This window comes from Anastrepha obliqua, chromosome 5 (genome assembly GCF_027943255.1).
Source record: "Anastrepha obliqua isolate idAnaObli1 chromosome 5, idAnaObli1_1.0, whole genome shotgun sequence".
NCBI classification, from domain to species: domain Eukaryota; kingdom Metazoa; phylum Arthropoda; class Insecta; order Diptera; family Tephritidae; genus Anastrepha; species Anastrepha obliqua.
This window is the reverse complement of record NC_072896.1, coordinates 74,725,459-74,744,608: the sequence shown is the minus strand read 5'-3', so window position 1 is coordinate 74,744,608 and position 19,150 is coordinate 74,725,459. Positions and strand designations below refer to the sequence as shown.

The window sequence follows — 19,150 nt, the reverse complement described above, 5'->3', positions numbered from 1 at the left end:
CGTACACTGACTTGAATTTTCTATAGGTCTCTACTCTGTATAGTTTTGATATTACCTATTTGATAAATTTTGGAAAGTAGCCATGACTTGGCTAAAAAATGCTTTATCATTAGTTAAAAGTAGGTGCACAAGTAGCTGCACGCTTTAACTGTACCCTCATACACATCAACTGTTCACATCAGCTGCTTGTAACTACTCAGTATACTTATAGTTTCCCTTGACTGTAATTATTGTTAACTTTTTTCCCACTTTCATCTGATTCTATGTGTTTTATTGTTTTCATGAATACTTTCCCGTGCAAAATTTCATTCCCGTATTAACACACTGGCTCCAGTGCACACAGAGAAAGCGCACTAACAGTAAATGAAAAAGAAAAAGGGTTAATAACAACTAAGCGGCCTTAGAGAAAATTTTGAAGGGAAAAAGAATAGACACTAATTAATGCCTTATTTCATAATATATTTTTAATTGTTCTTAAGCTTGAGACTGCACAGCTGACTAAGTGAGCATCTTACAAAGCAGATACAGTCCTAAAGTGATTATGAATAGTGGATACTCGTATTATGATCCCATAATCATAAAAAACAAAAAAGGAAAATAAGAAATGGAAATACGACTATATACTTTCTTGAACTTATGACTTACAAAATATTGCCTTTAAGAAAGCCACTAATTTGTCTTCGTTTTTTACTTAAGAAGAAGAATAAGCTTCAAAAGTCTCTCCATTAGAAATGCTTGGGCCAGTTTTTTCATTATGAAATCTACTTTTCAGTCCTAAAAAGTCAAACACTATCACTAAACAACTCTGGTCACCCATTTGGCTTTTCGAAATGAAGCAATACATTTGGCTTTATATTTCTATTGAAGCTGTGAAATGGATCAGTTACAAGTTACTCTTTGTCGCCAACATCAATTTAGTTGATTTTTCCGGACAGATATGTAAAATGCTCCCCAGAAACCAATAAAAGGAAAATCAGTCTATAGAATTATTTTTAAGTCGTGTATAATCAGCCTAAAAAGGTTAACTTTTATTCCAATAAGCATATTTCTCGATTGTGAGCCTTAGCGGACGTGTTCTTACTCGTATATATATACTCTTACAATAAAATCGTTGTAATTTTTATTGTTATTGTAACAGCATAAACATCCCTCATAAATGTTTGGAAAATGCTGCTGAAGTAACAGCGCCTGGCCGGATATAAATCTGGGTCGTTCCGACTATCGTCAATTTATTTCGAGCATAAAAAGGTGAGTTTTAGTATTGAAAGAAGTTTTCTAGTTAAAGAGCTCGAGTAGGGTATATGCGAGCGGGGAAACCGAGAATAGTGGGAGTCTTACCTAAGCTTCGTGATGGTTTAGTTTACGTGTTTATTTATTTGAGCTTTAGTGTTCATAAAGTTGTTAAGCGCAGCCCATATATTTTATTAATTTATTAAGCCTTGTTACTCGGAGGCTTATTGTAATGAGTATTACTCTTATGGGAAAAGTTCAGCTCAATATTTGAGCTTGGGGATGAGCAGACACCGATGTGATGTACTTCATATGAATATCAATAAGAAGGAAAGAGATATTCTATAAAATTTAGGAGATCCATAGAGCACGTGCTCACAGCGCCTATCGCCCGATGCGTTAAACCCTCTGTGCACTTTCTAGTTTAATATATTCATACTGATTCTGTGAGTTTGTAACCAAACCAACTAACACCATAATATAATAATGAGCAAACAAGTTTTATGGTTATCGACAAGACTATTTTGGAGAGCCCACGCCTGCGCAAGCAGCCACTTACCGGAGTAAAAGATAATAAAATCGCACCTTCTTACAGCTTGTCTCTCTGTACCGATCAGACAATATTACCATTATTATTATTGGGTCATAATACACTGCGACCTCTGATGTGGTCTATTGTATTTGACTCAATTTGGACTTCTTTTCCATATCACTAATGGATCTAGATTTATTGCAGGTTTGCAGTTCGAGCTCATGGTCTTTTGTGCCTCGAATGGATTTAGAATTACACCACCTGAGTGTAAAAGTTTTCGTCTTTCGAGAACTACTGAAGTTTCATCATTCAGTTCGCAAAAACGGTAGCCGATTGCTTCTACCAATTCCAGTTTTCTACAATGTTAAGCGCTCTCATGGTGAGAACAATTCAGACCCTTAATCGACTCTCAGCGAATTTGAAGGAATCAGCTGATGTGTGAGTAGGTACGTGTGAAATGAACAGGCAGAATTCTGCTGCCCAATCCCCGGTAACGTGGCAGTCGTAGTTACTCTCTCACAAGTACTGCAGGTGAGGGCTGCGTTGATTTGTTTCATATTTCAACAATCAAAATCGCTGAGAACCCGTTAACGGCCTGAAGTTGGCCACACCTCTGCATTTTGTATATGGTTATGGCACCATAAGTAGGTGGGTGAAATGGTTCAAGTACCACTCTGGCACTCCCAAGCGCCGTTTTGATACCATTAAGAGAGCTACAATAGGTAGATATCTACAGCCAGCAAGAGCTGTTGATGTAATGGAGAAAATTGATGGGATTTAGGTTGGTGCACTAAATCAGGCTGTCGGCGAAAGGAACATCCAGTAACCTAATTCATCTAGCTGCAAAATAGCACCATTAATTTTCCAGTTTTACTGTAATGGATATACATGTATACTCCACAGAAAAGTCTTCGCTTTTATATAATTCATATAGGGAAAACTTTTAATTCAACTAAAGTGTTTCCCTGCCAACACTATTTTTACCACTCGTATCAATATGATACCGTCATAAACAGTGCATATGTCTGCATGTGTCTGCATTATATGTATCATAAAATTCAATTGATTTGAAATTAATTTTCACTCACCTGGATGACATTCTTCGTATCTTCCAAATGACGTCGCGACCTAACTACTGGGTCGACATTGCGGAATTTATCTTCCAAACGGCTAATTGCCTTCTCCCAGCTATGCAAGCGATTTTCAAAATCGTCCCAACGTTCGGCAATACTCTGTAACGAATCGCGACGTGTCTCAAGTCCTTTAATCAATTCGTTCCACAAACGATTCAATGCGGCGTTATCCTGTTCAATCAGCTGACGGTTGCGCGCGTCTGCTTCACGTATAAGTCCCTGTGCTTGTTGATTGGCGAGAGTGATGTCACTCGTTTGGCTCTATGGGTGTGTGTGTGCAAAGAACGTAGTAGAGAAGAAGAAAGAGAAAATGTAAGAAAAATTAAAAAACATATGTTCCTTTATGTTTATTTTTTGTGTTGTTGTTGAGCTTTGGAATTAATGAAAACGAGCTGTTCCTACTGAAAATAATTTGTAGTAATAATATATATACATATATACATAATAATATACACATACATGTGTTTCTTTTTAAATAAAAGTGGATTTTTGGAGATTTTAAAGAATAAGTACTAAGCTTTTAATCAGTACTAATTAGTGGGTGCTAAATTATTAATAGGTGCTAAATAAAAAATTGAAGTCAAATGATGAGAAATTAAATAAGTAAATAAACGTTATGACATTCCTACACTTTGAAGCTGATGCGATTCGATTTTTTTAGAATTTTTAAATAACTCTAGTGGGTTATGTTATTTAAATTTGTAGCTTTTTTATTTCTTTGTTTTATTTCATTTAATATTTTTTTATTAATTTTTATATTTTTGTTTAATTTTTGTTAAATTTGTTTATTTTTTATTTTATTTATTTTTTTATTTTAATTAAATTTTTTTCAATTTTGGCATCTGAACATTCAATACGTATGATGCATGTGATTATATGCTGATATCATGCATTTTTATATATATTTCTTATTTTATTTAATTTTCTAATTTTTTTCCAATATTTTAATATTTACTTTTCATTGCTATTTATAGCTATATTTACTTTTCTTACTGATTATATGCATATGCATGCATGTAGCGATGTAAACTTTTAAGAATATATATGAATGTACACCTGCGTTCACAATAATAGCAGCGCGGCCTATTGCAGGGCAATGTATATTATTTTTATTTAATTTTAACATTTTTTTTTTGTAAAAATATAATTCGTAGATACTACAACAAAAATCACATAGCTAAAAGTTTCAAACTTAGCACAAAATTAAAAAAAAAAATCAACAAATTGTCATCAAAATTATATAATTTTTAGTCAGAAGTAAAAAACAATTCCGGGCATGCAGTTTCAACCCATTTAATTTTGATAATATTGTGCTAGTTTAAAAGTGGCTCTAATTCCCATAGGTTTTAATAATTTTTTTTATTCACGGTATTATGCATTTTGTTTCATCAAACAAATGCTCGAAATATTTTTATATGAAAATACACAAGAAAATGCCAGAAAAAAATGATAAAGTCAACTCGATTTTTGAGCCAATTTAAACTTTCAGCTTATTATACCAAAATTTAATGGACTATAAAATGTCATACCCTAACCTTTTCTAGAATTTCTGAATAAATAGTTTGAAATTTTGATGAAAATCTAAACATTTTTTTAACTATATCTTTAATGAAACTATACTTTATAGATACTATAATTTAAAAAAAAATAAAGAAACTAAAAAATAAATTAATAGCCAGGACTTGGCAACATCGCGCTGTTATTAGATTAATCTTATTATTTTTATTAAATTTTTTTTTTCTTAATGTTCTTTTTTAATATATTTTTTTTAATACAATTATTTATGTATATATATTTTTTTAATACAATTATTTATGTATATAATTATTTTATTATATATATTTTAATATTAAATTTTTTTTATTATTTTCTTTATTTAATTAAAATTATCAACAAACAATTCAAACTTATAAACATGCTCACACATACATGTGATTGCAGTTACATTTTTTTCATATTTTATTATTTCATTTTATTCTCAATTTTATATTTGCTAAATGTAAAGTTTTCTTGATTATTAATTTTTCATTAATTATGTGCGCATGAACGAGTGCAAGCAATAATTATTTATTTTTTCCATATTTTAGCAATTTACTTCTATTCAAATATCATTTTTTTTAATTTCTTTTTTATCGTTTAATATTTTTCATTTTTAATTGTGCTTTTGCATGTTGCGATGTAAACTTACGTATATATTTGTATATTTGTATGTATACGTACACATTTGATTATTTAATTTTAAAATTTTAATTTGTGTAATTTTTATTTCAATTATTTAAATTTTTTTTTTTTAATTTTGTATTTCATTTTAAATTTTCTTACTCTCTTACCCGTGCATAAATAAGGAGTTATGCAGCTGTTTAATACATACATTTTCATACATTTGTTCCATATTTTATTACTTTATTTTACTCTTAATTTAATTTCATTGTTTTTAATTTTCGGATTCATTTGATGCAGATATATATTTATTTAATATATGTATATATGTGCATATGCATGTGTATATCATTTTTTTTTCATTTTTCACGATTTTGTTATTTTATTTTATTTTTCATGAACATTTTTTTAACATTTCTTTTTAATTTTTAGCTTCCCCACTCATTATATGGATAGCTAAGTAACAATGTGAATATAGTGTGCACGTACATAATTAAATATATATGTATATACAACAATTCAATCCATTTTATTACTTATACTTTATTTAATTTTTTTGGCCCGACACGTTGGCACTTGAATCCACTATTCCCAAGAAAGTGGCAACAAAAAAGGGCAACGCATTGGTGTGTGGGTACAAACTGTTCGGCTGATGTCGGCATTGTGCGTGCCACGCAAATTACACAATGAACACATTTTTGCCGAAGGATTTTCGCATATTCGTAGGCGAAAAAAAAAATTGTTTTTTTTGACAAGCTGGGAAATCTACAATCTGTGCGGATATACGGAACGAATTTCCTACTAAAATACACCGGAAGTACTACTCACAATGACAGTGGCGACTCACCTTACTCGTATGCGAAATTCAAAATTAAAAGCACGAAAAATGCTTTGAAGACAGTAATTGATTTTTCTACTCGATTTTTCGGAAGTACATAAATCTTGAACACGTTGTCACTTCTTTTCACAATTGAATTGCACAATAATAATATTGGAAAAATCCCTTTGCACTTTTATTCACTGTTGTATTTGTCGTTGCTGTATGTTTCATTTAAAACTTGTACACATAAAATATGTACGTACGGGTGTGTTTGTTTGTATGTATATTTCTGATGGTCAGAATGGCGACAGCGTTTCAAGCTGGCGACGTGTGTCCACAAATGTTTTCTTTTTTGTTTTTTGCTGCAAATTAATGTTTACAAGTATATAACTTTAATTTTGTATAAGTTTGCAGCTTTTTTCTCGTTTAAAACTTAAACTTGCTTTAATTTTGGCTAGACTTGAATTTTTCACCTCGTCACCAAAGTGTGTTCTTTTATTTTATATTTTCGTTTTTGCCCCTTTTATTTGTTGTTGCTCTGTGATGACGACACAGAAATTACACTTTGATTATTCAGGAATTTTAAATTCACACTCGTTACCGACGACGTCTCAACTGGAAATGATTTCATGCGCCGCTCAAAAAATCGCTAAAACTTGAAGTGCCGCCGATATGGATGTATTATGTGGTATGAACTCGTAATGTGGGTAAATATGTGTGTATGTACGTAGGTATGTTTGCGTGTTTGCAAACGAGCGAGCAGCACCACGGTTGCCACTGTTGGCAGTTTTCAACCAAACTCGGATGTTTTCTTCTTATTTTTTTTTTTAAATTAGTTATTTGGTTTGATTTGGTTATTTTTTACTTAAAAATTATCTCGTTTTCCTTTAAAAAGAGTATGCGATAATAAAAATGAGCATCAAATCTATTAGGGTAAACTTTTAATTTAGACGCACTGGACGGTATTGCTATAGGAAGAGAATAATAATTTATACATTTTGAACTTTCTTTGCCAACTGTACTGCCTTGGCAAAGACAAGACTGCACGTCTTTCAATGAGATCAAATGGATTCGAATGAAATCGAGAATGCTCCTGTTTCAGACATTTTGAAATTTGAAGGCATACTAAAAGAATTTGGTTATCAACCAATTTTTTTTTTTTTTTTGTTTTTTTTTTTTGTAATAAAAAAGATTAAAAATTATTTTTTTTCTTATTTTGGTTGCTTTTTCTTAGATTTTGGTTGGCTATTTTTTTTTTACAAGTGGCAACCGTGAGCAGAACAGAGATACTTTACACTAATACATCCATATTATACGATTGTGTCTATGGGGGGATGTGTGTGTACGAAAAAACGTCAAATAGACATAATAAAAGGTAGTAATAAAAGCCGGCGGGCTAGGCGGCAAACGTGAGGTGTTGCATTCATACATACAAACTTACATGTGTGCGTACATACAGAGCACAGAGAGTAAATGTACTCGTATAAGCCGCAACGAGCACGCTGAGGCCAGCAGGTAAGACAGTGCTGTCGCCGTAACTCCGATTGGAGTTTTTCACTACGATTTAGACGTACGACCCTCTTTACTCCACTACACCACTACTCTTTTCAAAGGAGTTTAAATTAGAAGCAATGTCGGTTAAGAACTGAAATCTTGAATCAGAATAAAACAAAGTTGTAAAGCATCCTACATAATTCGATGTATGTAAATTGATGGGGATGTAAATTGTGGGGTAACCACATTAATTTTGAGTATTCATTTCATTAGTTTAAAAAACTGTAAATCCGTATTCTTTTAAACGACAAATTGCAGTCATTGTTGTAGTAAAAGCATATTTCTAAAACTATTGATTACTTTCTTGGGATAAAAAACCTCAAAAACAACAAGACATTATTCGAAAAACTAGAAAAAATTAAGTTAAGCCATTTTTTGAAAAATATATTATTGAATTTCAATTCATTTTCTAAAATTCTTATGAGACAAAATTTTTTGAGAATCAATAGATGTCGAAATAAAGTTCCCGAAAAAAAGATGACTGAGATGTTTGACAAAAACAAAAACACCAATCAATGAAATCTTAATTTTGTTATTCATAACAAATGAAGGCTAATTGTGGCAAGGAAAAGAAAAACACTTCAGGTGAAACTACGAATATACTCAGGCTTGAAAAAATGTGTCGAAGCGTTACCATACCACACTCATAGTATTAGGCCGGAAAACAGCTTAATAAAAAATTCAATTGGAAATAGTTTACCGTCAATTCCCTGATATTTAAAAATTATTGCATTGTCAAAGCTTAAAAGAACTTATATTGTTCTAGTGGTATAATCGTTTTAGTGAAGTATGAAGCCTTTGTTCCAATTACTTAGATTTCAATGAAACTCGTTTCATTAAAGTTCACCCTATTCATAAAAATTACAGAAAACGAGGGGCCAAAAAATATAAATGATTTGGTGGTGAAATTTGTGTAAATTCACTTAAAACTGTTTCTCATTAAATAACAGCAAAAAAGTCAATGGAAGTTTATTATAAACAAATCATGATTCGATTTATGGATGATACCAACATGGGCAGAAGTCAAGCTGGTCATATCAAAACGATTAAACTACTTTGATTATGAACATAGTTATAAAATGGCCTATAGATAAACGTGCAATAGCACAAATACCATATGACAGTGCCAGTTATTTTAGAATTAATTATAATAAATTCGATTTTTTGATCTGACTTCTGAATTTTGAATGCTGGATTCGTTTACTATACTAATACAGAGAAAAACATTTTTTGTTATCAAAGTTTGCATTTGCCCAAACCAAGGCAATTTTTCGAATTTTTAGCAAAAATTACAACTTTTTTTATTTTATTATAATATTTTTATATTTTATTATAAATTATAATAACAAAAGTTTTTGCAGAACATCGCAGTTTTTTTTCATACAAGATTAATGATTAGCAATATCATACAAATGTAAAATAATAAACAATTTCAAAATATTCAAAAGTGAATATTCTTAGCGACTTCCTTACTTTGTATGAACTTTCTCGCATTAAACACCTTATCTTCGAAAAACAGGCAAAAGCAAACTTTAGTAGGGTTAATAATGAATAATTTAGTAACTTTCGACTCTCGGAGACTTCAGTACACTTTCCTTTGTCCCACTCCGAAATACTTCCCTCTTTTGGGAATTTTCAATCCATTCAAAAAACTTGAAACGACAGCACTGCATAAATAAAAACAAAAGCAAACATATTTGCATGCACACATACGAACAACCACGTATGTTTATAAAATGAACGAAGCCAAAAGCCGGCACTCAGACGAGGTGAAAGAGTACATGTGGAAAAATTAACATAAAAAAATAACAAATTTTGCAATAAAAACCACGTTGTTGAGGCACGGCAAAATAACGCAGCCTACGTAGTCGGTTGAATTAGATGACGAAAAATGACTCGAAATATGCGTACAAGTTTAGGAGAATAGAGAAGGAATGTAAAAAAATTAAAACGACAAAATTGAATCCAAAAACATACATCTACATATATAGACAGTATTATACTTAAATTTTTAAACAAATACATTTTTAAACGAATTTAAAATTATAGCAGCCTGTAGGAAAATTAATAACATAGTTAAGATTCACCTATGTATCAACACATATGGCTACGAGATATGGCTACTAAATAATGAAATTGACGCCACTTTAAAGTATTAACGGAACCAAGGCACTTAGCGGATTTAGTGGGACGAATGTTGGCTGTCACAATTAAAAATCGCTACAGTATGTGAAATTGCACAGTACGACAAATTTCGTTAGATGACAAGTACTATCTTTAATTTTTCCGCTGTCGCCGATCGGCAAAATCAGCTGACATTGAAAAATGTTAACAATACTTCTACGCAAGCGTTGCCCTACTTGCAGAAACACCTTGCTCAATATAAAAATGATATTTAAAACTTTAATAATTTGAATTAATGCAGAAATTCGGTAATTCGTCTTTTCGCTTTCGATGGGTATTTCGTTCTGATTCTTTTTTACTGGGTGAAATGTTTCGACGAATATGATCCGATGACTGCGCTTCGTCCAATAAAGTTCGCTCAGCGTTAGAAAATGTAGGCATGCGCCAAATGCCAAAGAATCCAACGACGCCAGCTGTTTAGTGAGAAATCTTCGCTCTTTGTGGCCTTGCATGTAATAGCAGAGCATAGTTGTGAAATTTCACAGAAATTTCGAAACTTGTTGAATTGAATTTAAACTTATAATTTATTGAGAGAAGTGTACATCAATGAGTATTTGTCGCGTTCAGTTTTTGAGTTGTTTAGGTGCTTCTAAGAAGGCTGGTAGATAACACGTATTATTATCTAATGTGCACAGTTCGCCTTGCGATGTCAAAATAAAAATATTGAAAAAAATTCGTAAACTGGTTCGATCTGGCAGCATCACTGGGTTCCCGAAGCTAAATTTTATACCATCTCCGTAAAGAGACTAGGAAGAAATTACATGAATTGTGAAAGAACCTGTCATAGATTCTAAGCTAAGACAATGTACCAGCGCATTTCGCATTCTCTCTCGTGACTTTACAGCATCGTAGCCTAAGAGCAAACATCTTATCCGCCGGATCATGCGCCGCCTACCTTCGGGGCCACCAAAAGTGGTACGCTTTATGAAGAAACTGACAGGGAAGACTGGTAGCAGTGTTTTGAGTAATGAATTATTCACATTGGATGTATGGATAGGGAAAAGGAAAGAGAAAGTTCAAGGTGATAATAGTAAGTTAATTCATATGAGATCAAAACACAATGTTTTACTGGAGTAGTCTAATTATTGAGTAGCCGCACTTCGTTTAAGAAATTTTGCGTATATGTACAAGTATGTCCCACTAGCTATTCGAGAGTTCTTAGCGGTCTGTATAACCGCATAGTCAGCCCCCTCCAATCACAGTTAAGATGGGTGCCACTTTACCCAGCATCTGTGTGCATAGTGTGTGCCTCATTTGGTCGTTTTAATTCATTGTATTGTGTGATTTTGGTTCTCTTCTTAGTTCGAACTTAGTTTGGCAAAGCAAACCGCTACGTTAGTATTACTCTTTGTGCCAAGTTACATGGTAGTACCTGAAATTGAGATGAGAAATCTGACCAATTGACTAGAGTTTCCTTCAAGTGTCAATCTTTCCATGTCTCGCAGCCTGTTTTAGCACGAATATTTTCTATCAACTAATCATCGCCAGAATATGGGGGGACTGGGAGCCATTAACGGGCTCTAAATGAGCTAAACTTATGGAGCTTCTCAAGCAATCTCAATGAGCAAAGGCGAACAACCTGTGGAATTGTTAAATGGAACCGGCATAAATGCCAACCCCATTCGACCAGGCCACGTTAAGGAAAACCAGATTGCAACTTCATGCCCCTAATGATTTCACCAGTGTTCTTTTATTTGGCTAAAACTTTTTTAGTTTATAGACCGAAACTAACGTAAATTTCAATTGGTATGGGGCTACGGCTAAGAGAAAAACGGTTTACAGCGGACTTGGAGCACCAAAAAATGTCTGCTCCTTGACAAGTAATGCCATTAAGAGACGCATAGGACTGAAAGACCCTGCAATTGTGGAGTAACAAAAATACTTACTCTACAGATCGAAAGATGAACTGCATCTTGAAAGGACAATTAAAACTATGAAAGATATAATATGCGCGTACATATAGGTAAGTGAAAAGCGGTAGAAACTGAAAAATTAAGAAAATATGGAAACCCGTTAAACCTTTACAAATAGTAAAAGTTATTAAGCCGGCTTAAGTTATTGTCCGAAAAGAAGATTAATTGTCCATGACCGGAGAAGAGCCTTAATTGTTACAGTAACTTTTTCCAATTACTATAAAATAATATGTGAAAACAATTTAATGCGCTCTCATACACATACATATAAACATACACTCTATATATTTATATGTATGGAGATATCTATGAAAGTGGGCACCAAAGAATCAGTAAAAGCCTCCAATTTAAGCTGACATATAAATATACTAACATGTGCACTCTCCCGAACACAAGCACATGCACTAGCAAACATGTATACGCACGAACGCACACACACACACAATAAGCCAATAAAAGCCGGTGTTTTTACAAAACGAAATGTGGCAAAGTTGAAGAGAAACTCTTGTACGAGTATGCAACTGTATGCAAGCAAATGAAAAATTAAAACAAAAACAAAGAAGAAAATATTAAAGCGCACAAGCGAAATCAAAAAAGATGTGCAGAGAAACAGCTGACGCATCGAGAAAACATAAAGCCACCATGCGCTAATGTGCATCAAATGGCCAAGACGGCTAACACTTTTCCATAAATTCCAGCATACTTCAGAAGGAGCGAGCCAGAGAGAGAGAGAGAGAGAGAGAGAGAGAGAAAAGTGAAGAGAGATGGGGAGTGATGCAAATGTAAAGTGTGCAATTTTGTGGGAGAGTAAAAAATTATACTCGTATTACATGCATACATACGTGAGCTTATACTCGTACATCCACTCAAATTAAATCTCTCGCCAATTTCCTTCCTAAGCAATCCAGCCTAACCCTGCATGCTTGTAGTCAGTCATAGAAAAGCACAATCAAACAACAATTTAACTTCACATTTTCCTTCTCACACGAGAATAATATGCCTTTGAAGCAGCTCAACTCCACCTATTTGCGATTGTTGGCTCGGCGTTTTATGATGGTGACGATGACGGTGATATTGATGATGATGTCATTTAGCTGCCGCCATACAACAGTCGATAATACTATCTCCAACACATTTTCACATATTTCACTTTTTTTATTATAAACTTTGACCACATGTTTCTTGTAGCTAACTCTTTACTCAAAGTAAGCTGAGAGTGGCTGCCTTGTCTTTTTGGCTTTTGCTCATTTGAGTATTGCGCTGCAGCAGCTTCAGCTAATAAAGTCCATTTGCGCTCTTTGAATACTCTGTTTTTGCAGCTGGCTAATTTCGCTCACTTGCAATCTGCCATTTTCCTGACCTGTCCACATGGGTGTGGTGCGTGCTACACGTAGCAAGAGACTTAAAAGGCAAACGCATCAAACCGCACCGAACAACTTTCTTAACAACTTTTGCCGGCCGGCAGCAAATTAAAACAAAAAAATCATAAGCCAGGAGTAATTGAAAGCGGAATGTGAAGACCAGACGCGAAAATATGCTGAATGTGGGATATTTCTGTCTACATATAAACAGTGGCCCATAGTCGCTTTGGTGATAAATAAAAATACATAAGTAGCCTCCAAAACACAAAAATTAAAAAATAAAAGAACTAAATACAAAAAAAATGAAATAAAATTTAATTACAAATTAACATAAAAAAATATCGTTAAATAAAATTTCATTAAATAAAAAAGTTAAAATGAATTAATATAAAAAAATTAATAAAACAAAAATTAAACTAATTATCTTAACTCTTAATATTAAAATAAAAAACAAAAAACATAAATCAAAAAATTATATTAAAAGTAATACAATAAAATAAGTTAAATTAAATTTTTGAATTTAAATTTTAAATAAATAAAATAAAATAAAAAATAATACATTGTAAAAAATAAAATGAAATAAAATACAATAAAACTAAGTAAAATGAAATAAAATTAAATAAAAAATTCATATAACAAAACTAGATAAAATACAGCAAAATAATTATATTAAAAATAATAAAATAATAAATTTTAATTTTAGAATTTGAATATTAAAATGAAATGAAATTTAATAAAGTTAAATAAAACAAAATAAGAGAAAATAGAATGAAATAAAATAAGTAATACAAAATTAAGAGAAATATAATAAAATAATAAATAAAGTAAAAAACAGATCAACTGATACAAAAAAAAAGTAAAATAATTAAATAAAACATAATTAAATAAAATAAAATTAAATTGAATTAAGTTAAAAATTAATCTATATGGATAAGTTCGTGCGGTTTTACAACAGATGGCGTAACTTGATTATTATTCCATCGATCCACATTTCCAAACATTCATTGGAGAGCTACTGTCGTAAGGCACAAACGTCAGTATAAGTTTTTTATTTGAAGCGTAAACAACAATATTTTTACCACACTTGAAAATGTCGAATTTCGTGCCAAATAATGTGTTTTTGCGGGGAATTCTTTAATATGAAGAAAAAAGCAGCCGAAAGTCATCGTATCTTGGTGGAAGTTTATGGTGAGCATGCTCTAGCTGAGCGAACGTGCCAGAAGTGGTTTGCACGCTTTAAAAGTGGTGATTTTGGCCGCGCCGCCAAAGTTCATGGATACCGAATTGGAGGAATTGCTCGATCAAGATCCGGCTCAAACGCAAGAAGAGGTTGCAAAAACTTTGGGAGTTGATCAATCAACCATTTCCAAACGTTTAAAAGCCATGGGAATGATCCGAAATTCAAATTTCGAAAAAAAACCGCACGAACTTATTCATAGACCTATTAACACCAATTAGATTAAATAAAGTTTCATTAAATAAAACTAAATAAGGTAAAAAATATACAATTAATTGAAATTAGGGCAACTAGAATAAAAATAAATAAAAAATGAATGAAATAAAATGTAAAATAATGAAATATAAAAAACTAAATTGAATTAAAATAATAAAACAAAATGAGATTAATGTAAAAAAAAACGAAATAAAATAAAATCAAATAAAATATTTACATTAAATTTAAAAACATTCATTAAATTAAATATAAAAAAATGTACTAAATAAAATGAAATATAATAAAAAAAATTAGGTTAAATTGTAAAATTGTAGAATTTAAATTTTAAAACAAAGTAAAATGAAATAAAATGAAATAAAAATATAACAATAAAATAACATAAAATAAAATCATAAAATTAAATTTATTAATTAAATCATTCCGGTGCTCATCGAAGAATTCATTAAAAAAATTAAATTTAAAGAAATTAAAAACAAAATTAATAAATAAATTTAGAACAGAGCAGTGGCTAGTATTGGAGGGCTCGGGCATATAACCTATTTAGTCAACAGTTCAACAGTTCAACAGAAATAGTCTTCAATTCCCCATAGCATTCGTCAGATAGGTGTAATCATTTGCCACTTATCAGAAGCAGATTCACAATTCTTCCTTACTACTGCACAGAAATGAAAAATGTGCAAAAGTTCTTATTTTTAGAAAAATGTATTTCCAAGCTATACGTTCATAATCCTTAATTAAACTTCATTCGAGAGTTTTGCTGGTTTTGCTAAGTAACTATAACTACTAACTTAGAATATGTAACTATCACATGATGAATACTTCTGACTACTATGTGACTTAGTTGATAGGTAAGGCGAGACCTCATATTTGAGTCAGAATCTCAAATATTGCATTTAATGAATTAAAAATAATTAAATTAAAAATAAAAATAATTACTTAATTAAGAATAATTAAATTGAAATTAAAAATAAAAATAGTTGCATAATTAAAAATAATTACATTAAAATCTTTTTCAACTCACCTGCACATTGCCAATGGCATGCGTCAACTTCTGTATGTTGAAATGCAGGCCGGCCAAATTCTGCACCGGTTCATCGCTGAACTTGCTACGCTCTATTGTCGCTTTAACGCGCTCCACCGACTGTTGGTATTCGCGCCAACGCTCGACTTCCTTCTCCAATTCGCCTTGTTGCGATTTCGCCGTTGCAAATGTATTTGCTAATTTCGTTTGATATTGCGCCAATTCTCTGGATAATTCCGACTGTTCAAAGTTGTTCAACGATGGCCAGATTTTATCGGCTGCCTCTTGGATTTGTTTATGTACCAAATTCTTGATGGGTGTCTCATTACCGAAGAAGATTTTGTGCTCTTCCAAGTCTTGTACAAGATTTTCATAGTCGATTCCATGTTGGCTATTTTGGAGACGTGTCTCTGCTTCATGCACCCAATCATTGAACTTGGCCACCAATTTCATGTATTCAAGGCGCGAGTCGCGGTTATTAATCAAGTATTTCTCGCGATCTTCAAGCTCTTGTGGCAATGAGGAGACCAATGAACGACCCTCGGAAAGCATTTCGACCAACGAACTGGGCATGCCTACCTCCGTTTTGACGCTATCATTGATTTTGTTGAATTTATTCAAATATTCTTGGATTTCATTGCACAACTTTTGATGCTTTTGTATTTCATGTTCCACAGATTCGGGATCGCGATCCAATAGTGGACGCGACTTTGCGGAAGCTTCATTGTTATGCAACCAATCAAGAATTTCAGAGAGTTCGGCAGCCATTTTGCGATGGTGTTCGAGTTGCACTTGATGCTTTTGGCGTTGTGACTCGACAGCCTTGCGCAAATTCTGCAATTGATTCTTCAGCGATTGTAATTGCTCAGTGATGCTATTTTTGTCGGCAGCTGTTCCTTCAGATGCAATCTTCTGTCCTTTGTCGGTAGCGGATGCGAGAAGACCCTCGCATTCTTGTATCTTAACAATCACACCATCGTACTTATTGATTTTGTCCTCCAAGCTGTCAGGCGAGTTCTCAATGTCGATTATAACATCAGTGTACTTCATGATGAAAGCGATAATCTCATTGATCAGCGCAATAAACTGCTCACGAAGTAGCAACAATTGACGCAAATGAGCCAACTGATCTTCAATCAGTTTGATCATATCATCCTGTTGCTGTAATATGCTCTGCAACTCAGGCAAATCATCCATTTGTATGTCGCCCATCTTGTTCTTGCTGTCCTTAAGTTCCTTGAGAATGTCCTCATATGCGCCCAGCAAGTCTTGAACGTCTTCGATCTTTGAGCCGATAGGTTTGTTTAAATCGCGCAAACGTTGTTGTATAGTACTGAGGAATTGCATGCAGTCGGCTAATTTGCCCTTAGCATCCTTGTATTTCTTAATATGATCCGCAAGTGTATTGACGCGATCCTTGATATTCTGCGTTACTTTGCCGTAACGGTCTTTCAAGTTTTTGATGTCGTCATTTAGTTTCAATTTGTCAGGATTGCTTAGTGTGGGCAATATACCCTTGCCTTGCTCAGCAACATTGTTCATCAAGTCGGCCTTGCCTTCAGCATCTGCCAGCAATTTTTTGTAGTGCGCCATTTGCTCCTCCAAAACTGGCACGCTGGTGGTGCGTAATTCACCAGCGGTAGCGGTCTCAATCTCATTCAACCAATCACCCATATTTTTCATAGTATCCTCGAATGCTTTGCGCCCCTGCAAAAGATCACCCAACGCCTTAGCACGCTTGCTGCTCTCTTCCTTCAACGTTTGATAATCGCCGGCTATTTCATCAAGTATTTTTTGCAAAGCTGCTCTATCTGCCTCCGGGCAGTCCTTCATTATATTTGCCGCTTGGCGTTGTACATCACTCAATACTGAATCGTTGAATTGTTTGGCTTCGTCATCGTACTTCTTGTTCTCCTGTAATTTCTTCTCGATTTCGGACGATGGCAGTGGATGATACACAGGCAATTTGCGCACTTCGGCAATCTTCGATTTCAACCAAGCGCGCGCCTTTTCCAAATCAACCTCGAGCGCTTTGCGTGCTTTGGATGCATCCAGTGCACGATCCAATTCGCTTTTCAGCACTTCTGAAAGATTCTTTTGCTCTGAGTTCAATTGGCGTAGAGCAGATTCAAGTTGTGCGTACTCAACAGGTTCAAGTTCAGGTTTCATATTGGCAATTCGTTTCTCCAAAGCATCAGTCTGTGACTTCTTTGCCTCAGCCTCCTTCATAATACCCTTGATAGCTTGTTGACGTGCTTCAGCAGCTTTTGGTTCATAGCCCATAACAGTGGGTGTTTGTAGCTCTTGTATCTTATCCTTGACCCAGTTGTGCAGTTGATCAATTTCGCCTCTAGCACCATCAACACCCTTATTGGTGACATCCAAGAGTTGTGCCTTACGATCGATACGCTTACCAAGATCAGCGTAACGACGGTCCAACGATTTCATTTGCTCTTCTACTTGCTGGCCATCCAAGTTGCTAATAATCTCAGCAACCTGTGCCGCCTTGCCCTTCAGTTCTTGTATTTTGCTGGGACCCTGTTCCTCAAATTCCTTTTTGATTTCATTGATGGCAGCCACCTTCTGGCCACAATTCAAACCAGAACCCTTATCCAATACATCCATGCGTTTGATTAGCGAGTCGAACCAGTTTTGAACATCTTGCACACCTTGTCGGTAGCTGTCGATATCATTTTGGCCAGCTTGTTTCTTGGCGATAGCGTCCATCAGCTCGGATTCGAGTTTGTCGAGATTATCGTCGAGATCGGTGTCTTCGTCAGCCACTAAAAGTAAGGGAAAATGGAAATGTTTAAACAAGGAACTTAACAAGGGAATGTGAAAAAGTCAGAATGACAGGTGAAGTTAGATGTTGGTTGCCTACAGAAGACGTATCTGCACCTGGTGGCCAAAACCAGTGTCCTGTTAGTCCGTAAGAAGCCAGGTCTTTCGTGTTTGAAATCATTAGTAAGTTCAAAGCTCTTCCCTTCAAGTTAAGTGCAGCAGAGGTTTTCTAACTATAGGGAGGCTCAAATTTCAAAGAATAACTGAAGCACAAACGATGGCCTGAGTCAACATGAAATGCCAATGAAGAGAGAGCCAAAATACAAAATGTAGAAACAAATAATTATTGAAATACAGTACAATCGTGATAGTCCGACATTTCTTAATCCGACACGTTCGGTAATCCGACAACCTCATAACGTCTATGGATGTAATTAGCATTATTTTATTTTGATCAGTCGTAGCAGAGCAGCAAAGGGGGATTGTCTTTTGTTTCCCGGTTACAAAGTATTTGTCATTAAATTTGAACGACGCCAGTTCTCTCGCGATTTCTAACGGTGTTGATGTGATTTTTTTATGTCTTTTCGTGTCATTAAATGGAACCTTCGGTAGCCTGGAATATTTGATAATCCGACAACGAGTCGGTCCCGTATATGTCGGACTATCACGATTGGACTGTATTGTATATTTATTTTAGCCTTTATGGTTGTATTCATGATCTCTCCATTCACAAACTTCGTTTTAAGGGTTGTGCTAAGGCTATCATGGATTGGAAGGAGAGGAGAGTCTATACGAACATAGGTACCTCTGTTTTCACCGAAGGATCCAAGATGAAATCTTGGAGTGGGGGTTTTCTCTAAATCAGCCAACAGTTCAGTCTACTTTAAACTGCCGAAAATTAGTAGTTTTTTCAAGCAAAGGTCTTCGGGATCCTCCAAGCATTCAAAATGCTTAGGGTCGCAGTTGGGAGGGAGACATAAATATATTTTCCATTAGTCAAGCTGCGAT

The 19,150-nt window shown here is 33.9% G+C and overlaps 1 protein-coding gene across 9 annotated transcripts in view; it reads right to left on the bottom strand.

The window, feature by feature from the left end:
- Window positions 1–19,150, bottom strand: part of LOC129247419 (muscle-specific protein 300 kDa) — a 290,571-nt gene that overhangs the window by 132,930 nt on the left and 138,491 nt on the right. For all 9 annotated transcript variants that reach the window (XM_054886543.1, XM_054886545.1, XM_054886544.1 and 6 more), the window contains exons 13-14: window positions 15,362–18,144; window positions 2,851–3,156 (exon numbers count right to left, since the gene is read on the bottom strand). In XM_054886543.1, coding sequence (XP_054742518.1) covers window positions 2,851–3,156; window positions 15,362–18,144 — 3,089 coding nt within the window. The remainder of the gene's footprint in view (window positions 1–2,850; window positions 3,157–15,361; window positions 18,145–19,150) is intronic.